At 40.3% G+C, this 17044-nt stretch overlaps 2 protein-coding genes and 1 long non-coding RNA gene across 8 annotated transcripts; 1 reads left to right on the top strand and 2 right to left on the bottom strand.

The window, feature by feature from the left end:
* Positions 1 to 18: 18 nt before the first annotated feature.
* On the bottom strand, positions 19 to 6464 carry LOC113215927 (uncharacterized). Of its 2 annotated transcripts, XM_052275516.1 has the most exons (13): positions 6335 to 6464; positions 6057 to 6259; positions 5318 to 5512; positions 3817 to 4177; positions 2953 to 3211; positions 2809 to 2876; positions 1770 to 2255; positions 1650 to 1694; positions 659 to 715; positions 547 to 585; positions 401 to 460; positions 281 to 304; positions 92 to 188 (listed from the first exon to the last, which is right to left on the bottom strand). In XM_052275516.1, exons 1-13 carry the CDS (start codon positions 6390 to 6392, stop codon positions 106 to 108), a joined length of 1938 nt encoding a protein of 645 aa, XP_052131476.1. In that variant the 5' UTR covers positions 6393 to 6464; the 3' UTR covers positions 92 to 105. The 2 variants fall into 2 exon arrangements, with proteins under 2 accessions (XP_052131475.1, XP_052131476.1); XM_052275515.1 differs by having other exon boundaries at positions 19 to 304.
* LOC127751651 (uncharacterized) lies at positions 113 to 15459 on the top strand. 4 transcript variants are annotated; one of them, XR_008012201.1, is made up of 20 exons: positions 113 to 257; positions 359 to 550; positions 646 to 746; positions 2229 to 2378; positions 2465 to 2567; positions 3508 to 3695; positions 3819 to 4054; positions 5223 to 5539; positions 5985 to 6511; positions 7422 to 7637; positions 7734 to 7839; positions 8189 to 8229; positions 8309 to 8437; positions 9274 to 9447; positions 9761 to 9859; positions 12129 to 12449; positions 12535 to 12648; positions 13829 to 13936; positions 14024 to 14128; positions 14290 to 15459. It is a non-coding gene; the product is annotated as an uncharacterized LOC127751651 (long non-coding RNA). The 4 variants fall into 4 exon arrangements; XR_008012202.1 differs by having other exon boundaries at positions 2226 to 2378; positions 7734 to 7833; XR_008012200.1 differs by having other exon boundaries at positions 2226 to 2378.
* A 257-nt stretch (positions 15460 to 15716) lies between these two features.
* Positions 15717 to 16985, bottom strand: LOC113205667 (uncharacterized). Of its 2 annotated transcripts, XM_052275518.1 has the most exons (5): positions 16911 to 16985; positions 16335 to 16384; positions 16008 to 16256; positions 15853 to 15930; positions 15717 to 15752 (listed from the first exon to the last, which is right to left on the bottom strand). In XM_052275518.1, the coding sequence occupies exons 1-5, from the start codon at positions 16925 to 16927 to the stop codon at positions 15739 to 15741; spliced, it is 408 nt and encodes a 135-aa protein (XP_052131478.1). In that variant the 5' UTR covers positions 16928 to 16985; the 3' UTR covers positions 15717 to 15738. The 2 variants fall into 2 exon arrangements, with proteins under 2 accessions (XP_052131478.1, XP_052131477.1); XM_052275517.1 differs by having other exon boundaries at positions 15717 to 15930.
* Between the last annotated feature and the right edge of the window lie 59 nt (positions 16986 to 17044).

The raw sequence follows: 17044 nt of genomic DNA, 5'->3' as shown, positions 1-17044 counted from the left end.
ACAGCTTCCAGCTAAGTCTAGATCAACATAGAAATAAATCATACATTAATTTTTTTATTTTTTTAAATTTTACAGTGCATTTCAACATTCCTTCAAAGGAGAATATCACTGCTCACCTTCAAACAGCGCAGGTGCTGGCCACGCTTCGTGCTCCATTGAGAAGTCTGTCTCCAAGAGCACAGGATATGCTGAAAGAAGAATAAAGCAATTAGTTTGTGAAAGAAGATCTGGGAGGATTTCAGGCAGTTCCAAACACAGTATGTATGCTTTGATTTCTTACCTTCCTCACAGCTTCCAGCTAAGTCTAGATCAATAACATAGAAATATCATACATTAATTTTCTTTTTAAATTTTACAGTGCATTTCATCATTCCTTCAAAAGAGAATATCACCTGCTTACCTTCAAATAGCGCAGGTGCTGGCCACCCTTCCTGCTCCATTTGACATGCCACCTGAGAGTCTGAAAATTCAACAAAAGTTTAGTTGGGAAAGTGTAACCGTGGAAATGTGTGGTGTGTGCTATAAGCATTTTCCATTTGAACCCACCTTGGTAGGTGCTGCTGCTGGCTGAGCTGCATTGTTGATCTGGATAACAAAATTAAACAATAAGTATGCATATTTGTTAACCTTTGTTTTTTTCTTCAGAATTTCAGCTCACCAGGAGATGCTGTCTCTGGTGGAAAGCCACAGTTGTAGGGGCAGCCACATCCGCAACCTGTCAAGAAGTGGAAATGTTATTTTTTGAGGTAATTGATACATGGGGGCCAGATATGGGAAGACCCATCTTAATTTTCACTAGTCAAAACCATGTAATATTTTATTCCTTTCATGAAGTTGGATCATAAGCAGAGATTGGCAGAAGTAACTAAAGCATTCTGCTCTTTTAAAAGATGTTTTGTCTTACTCTTGCCTTGCCCCTCATTTTCTTAAGGGAAGACTATACTGAAATAAACATCTCAATGATTATATGAGACCTCTTTAGGAATGTTATTTTTATCTTCAGTTTGATGAAAAACTGTTAAAAAACGTTGTATGGGGTCTGTAAGCTGAACCGATTAAAGGTTACAGTGCTTGTTGATTCTCTGCAAGGTTCTACTATAACTGTTTCTTGCGTTCCAAAATTGAACGTAGAAGGCTGAGGTAAATATTTTTGAAATCAGAAAAGATCAAGGAACAACGTCTCTGAGCCAGATTTGCACTATTACATCCGATTCTCAGTTTTATAATCTGGACCATTTTAACAATTTTAAAAGTTCAAAAATTAACAAAAAATATAGCTTTTAAATCCAAAAATTCAGATAGATAATAAAAGACCTTGTAGAAAACCTTTCAAAACATAAAACCTGAGATGATCAACTCCGGAACATAAAATTTGGAACGCATGGAAGTTTTGGGGCATTAAAAAAAAATAGAACCAATACTAGTATTTAAAGTTCATGAAAGCATACTTAAAAATATGTTATTTGGTCCTATTGAGGGTCACTAATTGTCCATAGGACCAAGTTACAAATAACAGAATAAAATTTAAAATTGACTGTATAGATGGAACACTTCCCACACAAAGTTCCAGAAAAGGTGGTTTTTGTACAAAATCACCATATTTTCAGTATAGTCTCCCCTTTAGCAACCTATTCCAAGTTGTATCTTACCTACATGGGACTCCTCCAAAAGTTGTCTTGTTGTGAGTGATGGATCTGGAAACACAGGAAAAGGAATCTAAAAGTAAATATAATTTCATGGTAGCATATCTCAGTCTATTATTTACTCACAGAGCTTCTTCAGTCTGTCAAAATACCAGACTTTTGAAAAATCTCCACTGTCACTGTCACTATCAATTTCTATTTTAATTATTTCAGGGTCGTTGCCATTATCATTCTCTATTTCAATTATTTCAAGGTCATTGTCATTATCAGAGATTTTATCATCATAATTTATCTCATGTTCAGGCTCGTCATCATCTTCTATTTTAATTATTTCAGGGTCATTGCCATGATTATTCTTCATTTCAATCATTTCAAGGTCATTGTCATTATCAGAGTTTTCATCATAATTTATCTCATATTCAGGTTCGTCATCATTCGGGCTTTCATAAGTAATGTCATCTTGAGGGTTCACATCAGTAGGGTTTTCATCTTTAGTGTTGTCATTATCAGGTTTATCATCACCATCATCTTCATCTTCATCATCATTATCATCATTCATTGTTAAATTATTTTGTGTTGAAGCAGGAGGAGCAGGATCATCACACTCAGAAGCTGCTCCAAATAAAGTCAACGTGTTATTTAAGAGAAAGGACTATCGTATTAAGGGAAGGCTACACTGAAATGACCATCCCCATAATAAACAGAAAATTTTGGGGAATGTGATTTTTTTACTCAGTATGTCATGAAACTGCTACAAAACTTTGTATGGGGTCTGTAAGTTAAACCATTCAACTCCTAATATTTTATATCCTCTTTTGCAGAGAGTTTTTAAAACTGATTTCTGCGCAATCAATTTGGCCGCAGAAATTTGGGGTAATGTTCTCTGGAATCAGAACGGCCCAAGGAACAATATTGCTTAATCAGGTATTTAAAATTATACTTGGTTTGTAATTTGATATTTTAGATCAATCTTAAATTTTTCAATGTTCAAAACTAGTTAACAATATGGTTTTGGTCTACAGAAAACATAAAGGGAAGTAAAAGTCTTATTAGTTGCAAAGGATAGAGCAGTTACTGGATAATATGCTATTACAGACACTTGGAGCAAAAGTCTCTATACTTTTCAGTGTAGCATCCCCTTAAAATAAAAGTGGAGTTATTATACCTTCTGATTCGAGGACCAGCACCCTCTTCCTCCTCCTCCTAACTGGTACAGATGGTGAAATGTCATCCCTATTCACAGTTAAACAGTAATAAGATTAGAGCAGGCTGAAATTTGAACTCTCATCTGTGTGAGAGTAGCATTTACCTTTCAGTGGGAGCAACATCGACCATCCCATAAATCCGGAGGGTGGCCAGGGTTTCGGTCAGGGTGCTTTGGGCGTGGAGGAGGAACCCCATCACATCCACTTCCCCCCTCTCCAATCGCTTTACTGCCTCAGTGAGGTCCCTGTCCACCAGGTACACATCCCTCCTGGCCATCCTGGGTGCCCGATCTTTCCCCTTCCCTGTTCTATAGAAATTGGCATGCTCCCTGAACACTTCTTGCTCCAGGTCCTTCATTGTCACTGAAATGTCAAAAAATCAAATTATTTATTGCAAGTAAAAATGAGTGATTTTACTCAAAAACTAGAAATTGTTTTTGTTCTAAATTTAGTTTTAATAATGGAATTCCAGCAATATGGGGAAAGTTCTAGAGTCATCTAAATGATCAATAGTTTGAAGTTTATCAGAGTTATTTGCAAGTACTCTTAAGTGTAGTTCAGGAATATTTTTGTAAGAAGCTGTTGTTGTAGTGTGTGTGTGTGTTCCGAATCTAGTGTTTACAGTGAGTACTTTAAATGAGGATTGAACTATGTTTCAGGATTTTAAGAAAAACACCGGTTGCTGTTGCTGGCTGACCAGAGAGGGAACTGGCGAGATCCAAGCTGGCCAAACAGACCTTCACAGTGGGAGCTGCACAGCTCCAAATCTGAGCAGAGAGGATCTGCAGGATCTGCATAAATGGCTAAAAGGTCCTCCCTTAAGTCCTTGATGGACAGAAAGTCTCTGGTATGTAAAGTACCTTACAAAACTTGCTCAATGCAATTTTATTTGGACAGTGGTGCATCAGACCATATGTGTGGATGTCGGACTCCTCAATCACTCAACAAATGTCCTATGTTTTACTTACAGAGCAATTTCCAGAAGGGGGGTCTCTTGTTGGGAGACATGCTGTTGAACTTTCGGTTGAAGCTCTCCAACCCGGATGTTGCTTTAATCTCGTGGCCATGGACGGACAGCTCTTCGACGCCAACTTTAACTATCCACTCCTTGCGGAAGTATTTCTGAAATTTGCGGAATTTCTTCAACTCAGATCCCCTCAGATCTTTCTTCGCCTTGGCCTCGAGCAGCTGCACTCCCTTCAAGATGTAAGTATGAGGGAGTCGAGGTAACAGCGCATATAGGCGAAGAAGACTGGCAACTGGAGTGTTTTCATGCTTCTTTTTCCAGAACTTCCCCAAGCCTTTCAATCCTGCTTGTTTGTATATAGCCTGTGAGGAACAAAAAAATGTTTACAACATTTCAGAACATTAAGGGGACACTATGGTGAGAAAAATGAGGACATTTTTGGTCTAAAAATTGCAGTTTTTGAAAGATTCCCTGCGCAAAGCTATTAGAGATGGAACTTTGGGGCTCATATGCATTTAATTGTAGGGTATTCAACTTAATTTGCCGGCATTGTCAACAACAACGAAGATGTCAAAGCCACCCACACACGCCAAAGGTACTAACTCCTATTGGAAAATGTACTGAGGACACTCCTGTTGTTTGATTTTGATATCCATGCCGGGTTTTAATATTAGTGTATAATAGAACATTCTAACATAAGATTTGGCAATATAACTCAAACCAGTTTGCGCATGGAACTTTTCAAAGATAGGCCTGTTTTAACATATTTAAAGATTTTCAGAGCTTTGGGTGGCTCCTAAAATTCTGAGAAAGCTAGAGAAGGTCCTATTTTGTGAATGCTTTAAGAAATTTAAAAGGAAAATGTTCAGAAACATAGGCTTCCAAATTTCACCATAGTGTCCCCTTAACACAAGGTTTTCTGTTATGTTTCATTTAACTGAGAAATAGGTGGCACTGTACATATTTTCAATAGCTTTTAAGGGGTAGAAATTACAATTTTTGTTCTGTTAGAACTGTTGCGGGGACACAAAGATCAAATTTATCATGTTGTCTGGCACGTAACTCTAAACCCAATGCGCAGGAAGATTTTAGAGCATTTAATAAAAAGTTCCAAATAGAGTGTTTGAATGTTAGTAACAACATTACCAATATGATGATTTTTAATGTGTAGTTGGATGAAAGAGTGCTGCTCTGACCAAAAAGTGTCAGTGGCATACACAAATGAGAATGGGTTGCAAGTATGAGTCAGCTACTGTATTAAATGCCATAAGGTTCATTATTATCCAAAATGACCAATTTTTCACTGTAGCCTCCCCACAACTTTAAACCTGATGCTCAGGGATATTTTAAATCATTTAGAAAGATAGTTTTGAAATTATTGTTTTAAAGGGTAATGTTATGTTTCAGATCTGTAAGGTTCTGAGACTGCCTGGCACAAAGGAAGGTCTGAGGGAAGAGAAGTCTGAATGGTCTGCTTATTTAAAATAAATATTCAAGCTCACCCTGACGAAGTGCCATATGCATCCAGTCATCTCAGCGTTAGGAAATGCCTTCCTGAAGGCATTTCTTTGGGCTGGTTCCCAATCGGAGATGACCTTTGCCGGCGGAGCCAAGCCCTTTTCCTTCAGGAATTCCAGAACTGCAGCATAAGCGGGCTCATCCATGGCACTCATGAGGGCCATTGCCACTGGAAAAACCTAAATCACATGAAAACCAACATGCAGGTACAGTTAACAATTTAGAACTATCCAAATGCTGTACAAAATATCGTTGTAAATTTACGACATTTGTCAAAGAGAATAAAGTTGATTCATGCACTGGTAAAACAAGTGTGCACCAACGTGAGCAGGTCATGATTTTGCACATTACATGGTGTCTAACTGAAGTTGCACATTTGGCCACACACAAATCTATGCTATCAGCATGGGAACGATATACGGTGTGCAGCTGCTATACTTTTCGGACATGTCAAAAGTTTGCACACCAATTATTGACGTTTAAAATCTTATTAGATACCTCAATGTGTGTTCATTTTGCACACATGAACTTATACATCAATTGACGTGCAAAATTATAAACACTTGTTTTACCAGTGTGAGAACAAGTAAATTTTACAATATGCATTTGTAACTGTACAATAACTTTTCTTATGGAAACTTTCTGTTACAGTGAAAGTAATTTGAAGCTGAATGGACATGGAATGTTCCATTTGTAAGGGAATTCACCTCCCAGTTGACGTACCTTGCCATGCTTAAAAGCTGACAGAATCCATATTTGCTTGACGCCATCGATGTCTGGCGCCATATAAAATGTGCCATCGCCCGCCAGCGTGTCCTGCCTCGACAACATTTCCAGGCCTCTTTTGGAGCAAAAGATGACACTCTCCCTCCCTGGGCTGCCCACCACCCCTTGAAAATAGTTCTGCAGATCATCAATAGTTCTTCCTAAAACCAAAAAACATGCTACAGTAAATAAAATATAACTTTCCATTTGTTACAGTCTCAACAACTAGTAATTACCCAAGTAAGCATGTTCTGGGGTGTTGAGAACATTTCCCACATGGCTGAGGCTGGTCATTTTGCCTTGAGGAAGATTCCTTCTCCTGCGATAGCCCACCGCATCCCGAATGGACGCAAAGCAGACATCGTTTTTTGTGGCCTCGTCAAGACTATAAGATTAAAATTCATATTGAAGAGGTAACTTTTACATCACAACACACACACTCAGAGGCATTTCTTAAAAGTACCGAAAGTCTTAACAGTTTGTACGTGTGCTACAGCTACAAACTCACAATCCAGGCCTCCGTAACTTATTACTTAACTGCTGTTAACATTATTTTAAGAGTTAAAGTCATAGGGTAAGATGCCCTATGATGGCCACCTTAAGAATGAGCCTACCCAATGATGGCCACCCCTTTTTCTTGTAATGTAGACAATGATGTGAAGTAGTTTGGCTTATTATGCCCAAGTAGGGACCTTACTTGAACACTACTTCAAGGCCAAGATTGTAAAGTGACCAGATTGGCTGGAAATCGAGAAAAGTGGCCATCAATGGGACAATGGCCACATTAGGGCACCTTATCCTAACTTGGTTGTAACTTTTAATATGTAGCCTTTTAAAAATAAGTTAGTTATTCGACTTGTCCAACTTTTCTCCAAATTATCTACTATTAATATCGGTCATATTTGAAAATCCACAACCTTTTCTTAAACATATGTTTTTGGCACGTTGAGTAACTAACATTCGTTCATGTTATGATAAGTTACGTAGCCCTAGTACAATCTCAACAGTTTTCAATAGTCATTGTACTTACTCTCTGCAAAAGTTTGTAATGAGGCAGTTCAACGACACATTATGCTGCTTCATACACAAATCAATGAGATTTCTTCTCAGCTCTTGAATTTCAATTGAATTGGATTCTTCTGGATGGTTGTGCGGCTGTGTCATTCTCACATTTGTCATGTCTACATTTGAAATCATTCTGCCCTTGCAGGCCGCCTGCTTTTGTGAGCTCCTCCAGTGCTTGCACCTATAGTGTCTTGAACCGTTTCTATCCTTATCTTTATAGTAAAAGTATCCATTATGAACGTAGATTTGTGTTTGCAGTCGTTGGCCTTGGTAGGAAGAGATGGCTTCAAAGAGGTCATCTAGACCCTCCTCCTCCTCTGGTTGATGCATGATGACTGAGCAGCAATCGGTCCATGGACAGGTGCTTTCGCGCCACTTTGCGGCCCCCCCCCCTCCCCCCCTTTATTTCTTCCCGCCGGAAGTGGCGGAAGTGGGACGACGCCATGGTGATGTTGACAAACAGCTGATCAGCTGGTAAGGACATCATGCCAGCAAGTAGCAGCGATCATCCTTATAGGTATCTGTTGTCTTTTTCAAGCTTTCTTTGACGGTTTTTGTCATCATTTTCAGGGGTTAATATTGTGTGAAAGGAGTGGAGTTTAAAAACAAAAGGTCAAAACTGCCAGATTGATGTGAAGTTTTATATAGACCACAGCTAACCCATGCCAAAGTGAGAGTGAGTTTATTTATCTGATAAAAATTGTAAAAACTATTACTATATACCTTCAAAGCTATAAATTTATACTGAAGCTATCTCATGTGATTTTGAGCTCTTAATATTATTTCGTACAATGTCAGATTACAATCGTACCTCATTAACCTTAAAGTTTGGTGCCAACTTCATATTGTGTCCACTTGACTTCAAATCTTGAATGCAATATATTGCAGGTCACTTATGCAAACAGGTTTTTGATTGTGTGAAGAATTGAACTCAAGGCTGAATATGTCTGATGTTTGCAACCAGGCCTCATCATCTTCTCATTCATTCCTGTAAGATTTAATGTACTGTTGTTTTTTCTGTCTAGATTGGTGTCAAGTAGTGTGAATGAATGACACCTTCATGAATGTAAGGACAGGTATAGTTAAAATACTCCTATTTTTACCAATACACTTTTGATAACAACAGTGTATGTGTTTCCATTTAGGTGGGTGTGACACTGTTTCTAGATCTGGAAGATTACCAGTGTGGCTGTTTGTGTTGAATCTCTCACAAAGTGTTACGGATCTCAACTCATCTCCAGAACTAGATCCCCAGCAAAATCAGACTTTCGAAGGTATGTGGACCCCTTCTTCCTCTTCCTAGATCTGCTCTCCCCTCCTCTCAATTGTTATTTGTTTCTCATCTTTTTCTTGTGATTATTTTTTGAGAATGGCGGAACGTTGTTGAAGAGTTTAGAACTGATGGACAATGTAACACTCTATAATTAGCTCTCTATACTTTCTTAGCTGGTCACTGCCAAATTCATGTCGTTAACTATTTGTTTTTCAAGAAGTTGTATTATTGTGCAACGCCCAACAATACTTTAAATTCTTTGCTGAGTATGCTAGCTTGATTTTTTCCAACTAGCAACCATATATATGTAGCTCAGGGGGCTGATTACCTAAAAGCATTTTTGGTACATTTGTCAATAAAATTAGTTGCTGAGCCAGTGTAGGTTTAGAGATGGTATCTGCTGAAGGCATATCTTTCAATACAAGTGATGGCTTCACACATTAGTAATATAAGAATGCCATAAACTACTGTTAAAAGTTAGCCCAGTATCTACTTTTTTTTTCTGAAGAATATCTCACTTTTAAATTTAACGCGAAAGATTCCTCCGGAAAAGTTAGTACCTTGTTTGTTTTAGTTCATCAAGCAAGACTGATTGACAGAGTTTTGGGTGAATTTCAAAGAATTATAATAATACTATAAAATTTAGTAAGTAGGATTCTAAAGAACAAATTCTCTTCAAATACAGTACAATGTTTTAATTTTTAATATCCAACTAGTTGACAAATGTACTAAAATGCTTTTTGGGCGATAAAAGCCCAATTAACTAATGTCTATCCAATTTTATGTCTATTATGTGAAATGTGTATCATGTATTGAGATTTGTTCTTTGCTCCTAAGCTGGATGCCTTCGTTTTGATGGCTGGGCTATCTGGGAATGTGGGATCTCATTTCCAGAGCAAATTCATGGATTCCTTAGAGAGTAAAACACAAAGGCAAGATAGAGGAAAATCTTCCACTACACCACTGTTCCATCACCTCTACCCTGCAAGGGGTGCTTTTAGATATTTGAAGGTAAACCAAATTTTTGCCTTATTCCTCGTCTGACTTGCTAATTTAGCACTGTATTTGTTCTGTGTCAAGGAAGACATGTTTCTGGTCAAATCAAATACTATGTTAATGTCTTAATTATCTTTATTTATTCTCTTTGCTTAGTACACATGCCAAAAATGTAAATTCTGAATCCCCCACCCCCTACCTGCATAATTTAGTATTAGGAATATTTTTTTTACAATCATGTACTTTTATTTGTAATGAACACTCCTCTCCTTACTCAAAAAATTGGTATTTGAACAATTGACATTACTGTAGTTTTGTGTGTTTACAGGTCAAAACCAGTTTTACCTACAACATCCTTCATAAATTGGAAATGTTGAAAAAAGTACGCCATCAATCAAACCCTCTGAAGGAGTCTTTCACATCACAAGTAAGTTCATATGATACTAGATTGGTTAGCACTTTTTAGGACATGTGTGCCTTTGCTGATGAGGGCTTTGGACTCATTGGGTGTTTCGACGCCCTGTCCTATCGTGTCGTAATACCCCACCAAAACGAGTCCGTCTCCGTCTCCGTCCCTGGCAATACAGGGCAAGCTCTCATCTCGACAAAGGGACGATCATCAGGGAATGTTTCCAGGACGCTATCCGCTACCCTCCTATACGCCTGGCGTAACACCGATGCGGGGTCGGCTGTGAACAGACGGTCGCGGGCAGCCTTCGCGGCCAGAGTCTTTAGTTGTGTTCTCTCCGCGTTTGCGCCAAGGGTCCGCGCCGGTGGGGCTCGTGGTGCTCTACACTTTGGACAAGTGTCGGGCGGGAGCCTGCTGCCAGGGTAGTACTCCGAATGGCTTCCTTTCGGGGAGGGGGGGGCATCCCAACCAGGTGCGCGCGTCAGCGTACACCGCATCTTTATTTTGACTGAGTTGGTGACGAAGGGGTGGGCTCCTGGCCTAGTGCTGTTGGCACGTCGCACTGTCTGGCCGCACCTGCCCCGCCACATCCGTGGAGAAGCGGCATGTACAATGTGCAGTGTTTTTCACGGGCTCCGCAGACCGACGCCGCGGCCGTGTTCGCGCGCCTTTCTGCTCGGCGCTGTGCTCTAGGGTCGCTCAATTCAAACCTAGCGCGCGTCGTGCAAGTCGATCGTTTCGACGACCTGACTCTTGATAGAGACAGCACCTGGAGCGTGCCTGAAAAGGCACACGATGCGCCGCTCCGAGTCGCAGACCAGCCCGCCCACGCGTGTCTTCCATTCGGTTGTGCGCGGCACTGCGCCGGCCTCGGACACCGCAATCACCTGCTTGCCCGCGTCCAGGACTAGGCGGTGCAGCCATTCGCGCCCAACTGCCGCCGGCTGCCGGAACTCGTTTTTGCCCGAGCCGCGAGCGCCGCCTAAGGTCTTCACGGGGTTGTTTGCTTAGCCACTTCCACCCGCAGCGGGTAGTTCTGGGGGCCGATCCCTGACGCTCAGCTTGAGCAGGTAGCGGCCCGAGGCCCACCGGGGGCCGCCCACGGCCTGAGCCGTCGAGCCCCCGCCCTACACGGCAGTGGCGAGGAGCGCGGACTTGGACGGCGACGTGCCCGACGAGCAGGGCTGCGACAAGGGTACCACCCCGTCCGGGGGGGGGGGCTCGTCCCGCAGGTTGCCGATTGCCCGATCTTTGCCTGTGACACCGCACCCGAGAGTCAGGTGCGATGTGTATAGAGCATGCCCGGGCTGCGCAGCTTGGAGGTAGGTACACAATGACCATACGGTCCAAATCTAACCTTCCCTCCCCCTCGAGTCGCCTCGAGACGCCAACACTAGCAAGGCAACTCGGTGAGCGACGATAGGCACGCCCGCACGCACGCCTGCATCCGGTACAGTATAACCAGAAGAGCGAACGGGGCTGGCGAGTGTTGGCGTCTTGAGGCGACTCGAGGGGGAGCGAAGGTCAGATTTGGACCGTGGTCATTGTGTACCTACCTCCAAGCTGCGCAGCCCGGGCATGCTCTATACACATCGCACCTGACTCTTGTCTATTTTTTTAAGAAATTGAGCCCTTCCAGTTTCAACGACAGGTCCGGGTAGTCCACATCCTCAGCGCATTGAAAACAAAGACGGCCCCATGTAAGCCGCAGCAGGGGTCGCAGGAGCAGCGTCGTTGTCGCCGTCGTCAACCTGGTGGGGGAGAGAGCGGATGAGCACCTCGTCAACATCAACATGGGCACAGCCCATTTGATTGTAGACTCGGCCGTCAGCCTGCATTAACAGAGGGCGAAAGATGTCGCCGCAACCATCGGGTTGCACACAAGTGCACACGAGCCGTGCAGGCCGAACTACCCCCTTCTTCTGCAACGACACTGCACTTGATGTGGGTGAGCAGACGGTTGCTAGCATTCAGTTGCTCCGCCAGCTGCACCGGCTCCTTACGATGTCCGACGGGGTGACTCCGTCGCCAGCTGCCTCCCGCCCTTGGCTGTTTGAAGGGCCAGGTCATGGTGCCGTTGCCGTTGGCCCTGTGGCGGCTCGTCCTCGTACGTCCTGAGTAATCTTATAAAATTTGCACAGCCCAGGTCACCAACTGTGGGGTGCAACGACGGACCATTCGAAGATTTTTCCCATCACATCTGTTGACGTGGTTTGCAGGGCTTGCAGGTGGAGCCTGCCGGATGGCCATGTTTCTATTGTACAGTTTCATTTTATTATCATTGCAGCTCATGAAGTTGGTGAGCCATGCGCCTGATGGCTCCGAGCGCATAGGCATCCCGCCCGCAGACCTGCATGCAGGCTAGCACACCCCTTCGCTCGGACGGGGCTGGACGCCCACCCTGTGGGGGGGCTCACAGGCATCTATCAGCGTCACGGGCGTGCTGCTCTCGACGTAGACGTGCACCTCGAGCGCTGCTCTCACGCCCGTCTACTTCATGAACCAGTCGACAGGGTCCAGTGGTGCGCGAGCAGCGGTTGCACCGTGGTTTGGACGTACGAAGGAAAGACCTCTGACGACCCGGATGCCACCATGGACTCTAGAAGCAGTAAGTAACTGTGCACTCCTATCCTCTAATCACGATTAACTTCGTAAAAGGTAATCTATTCTGTTGTTTTTCTCTTGTGTTGCAGGTGTCTTTGATCAGTGGCTTGTTTTCCTTTTAATTATATGGGGTCACTACTGAATTGGATTCAAATATAAGTAAAGTCTGTCAAAGAACTTTACTTCTAGAGTCGATTTGAATTGTAAGTATACTGTTATTAACTCAGCACATGGTATACAACAAAATCAGCTGAAGGGACGTTCTTTGGGTGTCGGGCAAGCACATTGTGATGTTCAATTTTGACCAAATATATTTGTCGTTGTTCTTGGAGAACTACCAAATACCCAGAATAAAAAAGGTTCAAATGGTGGTTCAAATATGGACAAATATGTATCTATCTCAAAAGTCGTGGCAATAAATTTTGATGAAATATCTTGATTTCGATGTTGCTCAACATCCTGATTTTAAAAATGTAGCCGAATGACAAGACATGATATACATTTTATTTTAGCAAAGATTGTTTTGAAAGATAATAAGAGAAGGAAAGGAAAAACAAACTAGGAGGTAGATAAATAATAGAAAGAAAAAAAGTAACAGTAATCAATAAATGATTTAGTTAAATAGCAATAGATAAACGATTGGGATAATCTATCTGTCTTTGAGGACTGGGATGTAAGGACTTGTTGATGACTAAAATGCTTCATGATTTCTAGCTTAATTTTTTTGGAGGTCTGTGATTTGTTTGTAGTTGTATCTTTGAGCGATACAGTTACAGGCACTTTTGAGACCGTATGAGGTTGAATTGCTTCTATTTGTTCTCATATTTTCTTTATTTCTTGTACTGCAATGGTGATGATCTTGGTGACCGTTTAAAACTGAATGGCAGATTGTGGCTTAAGCAGATGATATGAGGTCCAGTTTGAGGATTTTAATTTCATGGAATATCTTGCCAGAGTTTGTTAAGGGATCGTAGCCAAATAAAATTTTCATTGCTCTCTTCTGAAGAATTTTAAGGTGTTCAGTCTTGATAGGGTGGTAGTACCCCAGATTTTTGCCATATAGCTTAGAGGAGATTGTATGAGGCCATAGTAGGTTGCTTTTTTGCTGCTGGTGTTTGAAATGGAGGATAGTCTGTCACAAACACCAATAACAGGAGCAAGATTTTGCAGAAATTTTCAAATTGTTGATCCCTTATTTGGAGGTGCTCATCCATTGTTAACCCTAAGAATTTTGCTGAGGTTGATCGAAAGATTTTATGGTTGGAGATGAAAGAATGCTTGATTAGATTTGGGTGAAGGCTGAGTTTTGGAATATAGCGTAATTTGTCTTACTGATGTTAGTAAACTAAATATATTTATTCCATTTATTTATTTTTAATATAGATGAGAGCTAGCAGCTCAATAAGCAAAGGCGGAAAGAGGCTGCATGATATGGATGATATTGAAGACACCCACAATGGAAGAGAAATAGTTGTGAGAGGAAAAAGAAAGGTAACCATTTTGCACATATATTGATACTGTTGTTTTTTTATTTTAATGAGTTACTGACAACTGTGGTGTTTTTGTTTTATTTCCCAGTCAAAGGTAACTGAATCTACCACTAAAAGAATGAGGCAAGATGAGATTATACCACGAGCAATGATAAAGAAAATAGCAATGTATTACAGGAGTCAAAACTTAAAGGTAAATGTGCCACTTTCTTTTGTTTGACGATGAATATTAAATCTATTTTTAACACAGTTTGAAACGTGTATGTTCGCTGCCTGCTGCTGCAGAATTAAAGAAATCCATCCAGAACTTTAAGAGAGGAAAAGCCAATGAGATATTTTTTTTTTCTTTTTCAGCTTCTTTAATCCAAAGATAGGAGAAGTTCAAGTAATTCCTAAACAATCTCATATCAAGATGGCAATAAATTTTGATGAAATATCTTGGTTTTGATGTTGCTCAACAACAATCTCATATCAAGGTGAAGAATTGCATATTGAAACCCAACAAAGTCTTGCCTTCACTGAGTGCTCATCGCTTGCCTTCAACTATTCTGATGCTGAGGTAGTATGTGTTCTGAATGATTTATTTTTATTCAATCAACGGAACATATAGTTTGTCAACTGGCTCTAGCTTATATTATTTACTTTGCTTACTTCGGTATTATAAAATGTACTTTCTGTACCGCTAGGCTAGGTGTTGTAGTTATTTGATAATACAAGCGTTGATATTCAGTAAATTTAGTGCAGCAAAATGTTAAGCCAATAACTAACTTACCCTAAATAAGTCAATCAGGAAGCTTCAATTGTTTTTGACATCCAGTGCACACTTCACTTGTGAACTCTTTTCTTTCTGGGTTCACCTTCATCATCGATAATAGTTATTGTCAAATGTAAAATGTTCATATGTTCTTGAATGCATATCAAAAGATAATTCTGAAAAAATGTAAATTTTAGGTACAAATACTAGTTATTACAATATACTGTCATCCTGAATTTGATGCCCCAGGTACTTATTTTACATAAAACTTGAAACATTTTTCAACATTGTTTGCCTATGCCTAACTTCAGGTGACTCTGCTTGTATCCCAATTTTCAAAAGTCTTAGACAGGAGCATTGCATTGAAACAGTGACAATTCAAATCCAAGGTACTCCCGTCAGTGTATTTTTTATAGTTCAAATTTTAACTAACACCATGTGTGTTTTAGTAAAATTTAAAATTCATCTCTTTACAAACATTTCAGTTAAAATTTGGTCTCGGATAACTAAAATGTATCCCGTTATTATTCCTGTTCTGTGTTTTATCTGGTGTGGATTTATCTTTAAAGTCTTAGGGTCCTAATTGCTCTGTAAAAATGTAACACAACTTACTTTTATTTTTGAATTAAGACATCTTCAGCAAAAATGCTTGGCTAATCATGGAAAGTCAACACTTTCTTCTGAACAATAAAGAAATTTGTAACTTTAAAAGTAAAGTCTTCAGGATTCTGTACACCTATTTCGATTGGATTTTGTGTATAAACACAGTCTAAACACCTACTTGTTTGACATTTCTCCTAAATTGAATTCCTGCAAATGAATTTGTTGAAGCAGTTAGTCAAATATTATTTTGATTGCAGAAGCAGTCATTTGCCCAAAACTTTTTTAATTGTCTTCTAATTCTTTGCCTTTTCATGTAATCTGGGAGACAGCGGTTTTGATGTTTTTGAAAATGATTCTACTTTGTTAAAGTTTATCAATATGAGAGGCACATCACAGTGTTAAAATTGAAAATAACTAAGAAGTATTCATAGAACAAACTTGATTATTTATTTTGGGCTACCTGTAGAAATAGAAAAGATGACAGTAAGTCTCAAATGTATATTTTTTCCGCAGTAGAGAATAGTAGTGGCTCATGAGATCTTGTGCATTAAAATCATTACCAGACTGCTCGAGTTCTTTCCGGAGTCTTTGGCGCTCCGGAAGATTTCTTAAACAATATCGTTGTGGTGTTTGTTGATCTATTGAAAACAAATAGAATATTTAATTTTTATGTTCACTAAGATTTCAAAGGCCAGATCAGTTTCTATTTACTCACCTTGCTGTTTGCTCTGCTTCCTGCCCTGCTTCTTCCCATTTCGCTTCTTCTTCTCCTCCTGCTCTCCGTTTCTCTTCTCCTCCTCTTTTCTCTTCTCCTCTTCTTTTTTCTTCTCCTCTTCTTTTTTCTTCTCCTCTTCTTTTCTCTTCTCCTCTTCCTCTTTTCGCTTCTTTAATTTCTTTTTCTTGCCTTCCGCTGCCCTCTTCCTCCTAGCCCTTATCCTCTCCTCACCAGGCACCTTCTTCCCCGCTGAAATAATCACAAAAATCAGCCAGGAATATTTTTACAATAAGTCTCAACCAGTGGTTACCTCCAAACTTTTTGTACCTCGCTTCTGCTTTTCTCTCCTCCACCATGCTGTTTCCTTCCGTTTCTCCCTAAAAATATTTAGTAGAATTTATTACCAAGACTATTGACAAACAATGTAAATGAAAGCAAAATCAGCTGCAAGTAAATGGGTTTACTTGAAGGTCGGGTTTTAAACAAATGTATCACTCCCTCAATGTTAATTGTGAAATTTTAGAAAAGGATTTTTGTTCCAAATTTTTAGCAAATAGTAAATCGTTTCACATTGTCCTATAGTCAATTCTGCTGTCAGTATCAAACCCTGATATCGGTTTTTCATTTGTGTATTTTCCATACCAAAGTTTCAACACTGAATTAGCAACACACTATCCAGTTTATTAGTTTTTGGATATCCCTTTTGATATAGTTGTTGATACTATTAACTATTACTGTTTTAATCGTGGATTGATGTTACTTTTTGTTTATTAATCATCAGTATATCTGCCTCTACTAATGAAGTGCATAATTTCGAAATGGCAAATTTCATTACTCTTCTCCTGATATTTAAGCTTGTTCACATCAACAAAGAGTTGTATCATGCTTCCGTTCTTTACTCACACTACGTCGACGTTCATTCTCTTCCGTTGACTGCTCTCAACCACTCTCAACCCTGAGATGACAGTCTCGGTCAAGGTCAAGTTAGGCTACGCCCCCCCCCCCTTCTTGTGAAGTTGAATGTTGTTGTTGTTCCA

Source organism: Frankliniella occidentalis, unplaced genomic scaffold (genome assembly GCF_000697945.3).
Source record: "Frankliniella occidentalis isolate FOCC.00 unplaced genomic scaffold, Focc_3.1 Scaffold653, whole genome shotgun sequence".
NCBI lineage: Eukaryota > Metazoa > Arthropoda > Insecta > Thysanoptera > Thripidae > Frankliniella > Frankliniella occidentalis.
This window is presented reverse-complemented; position numbering and strand designations above follow the sequence as displayed.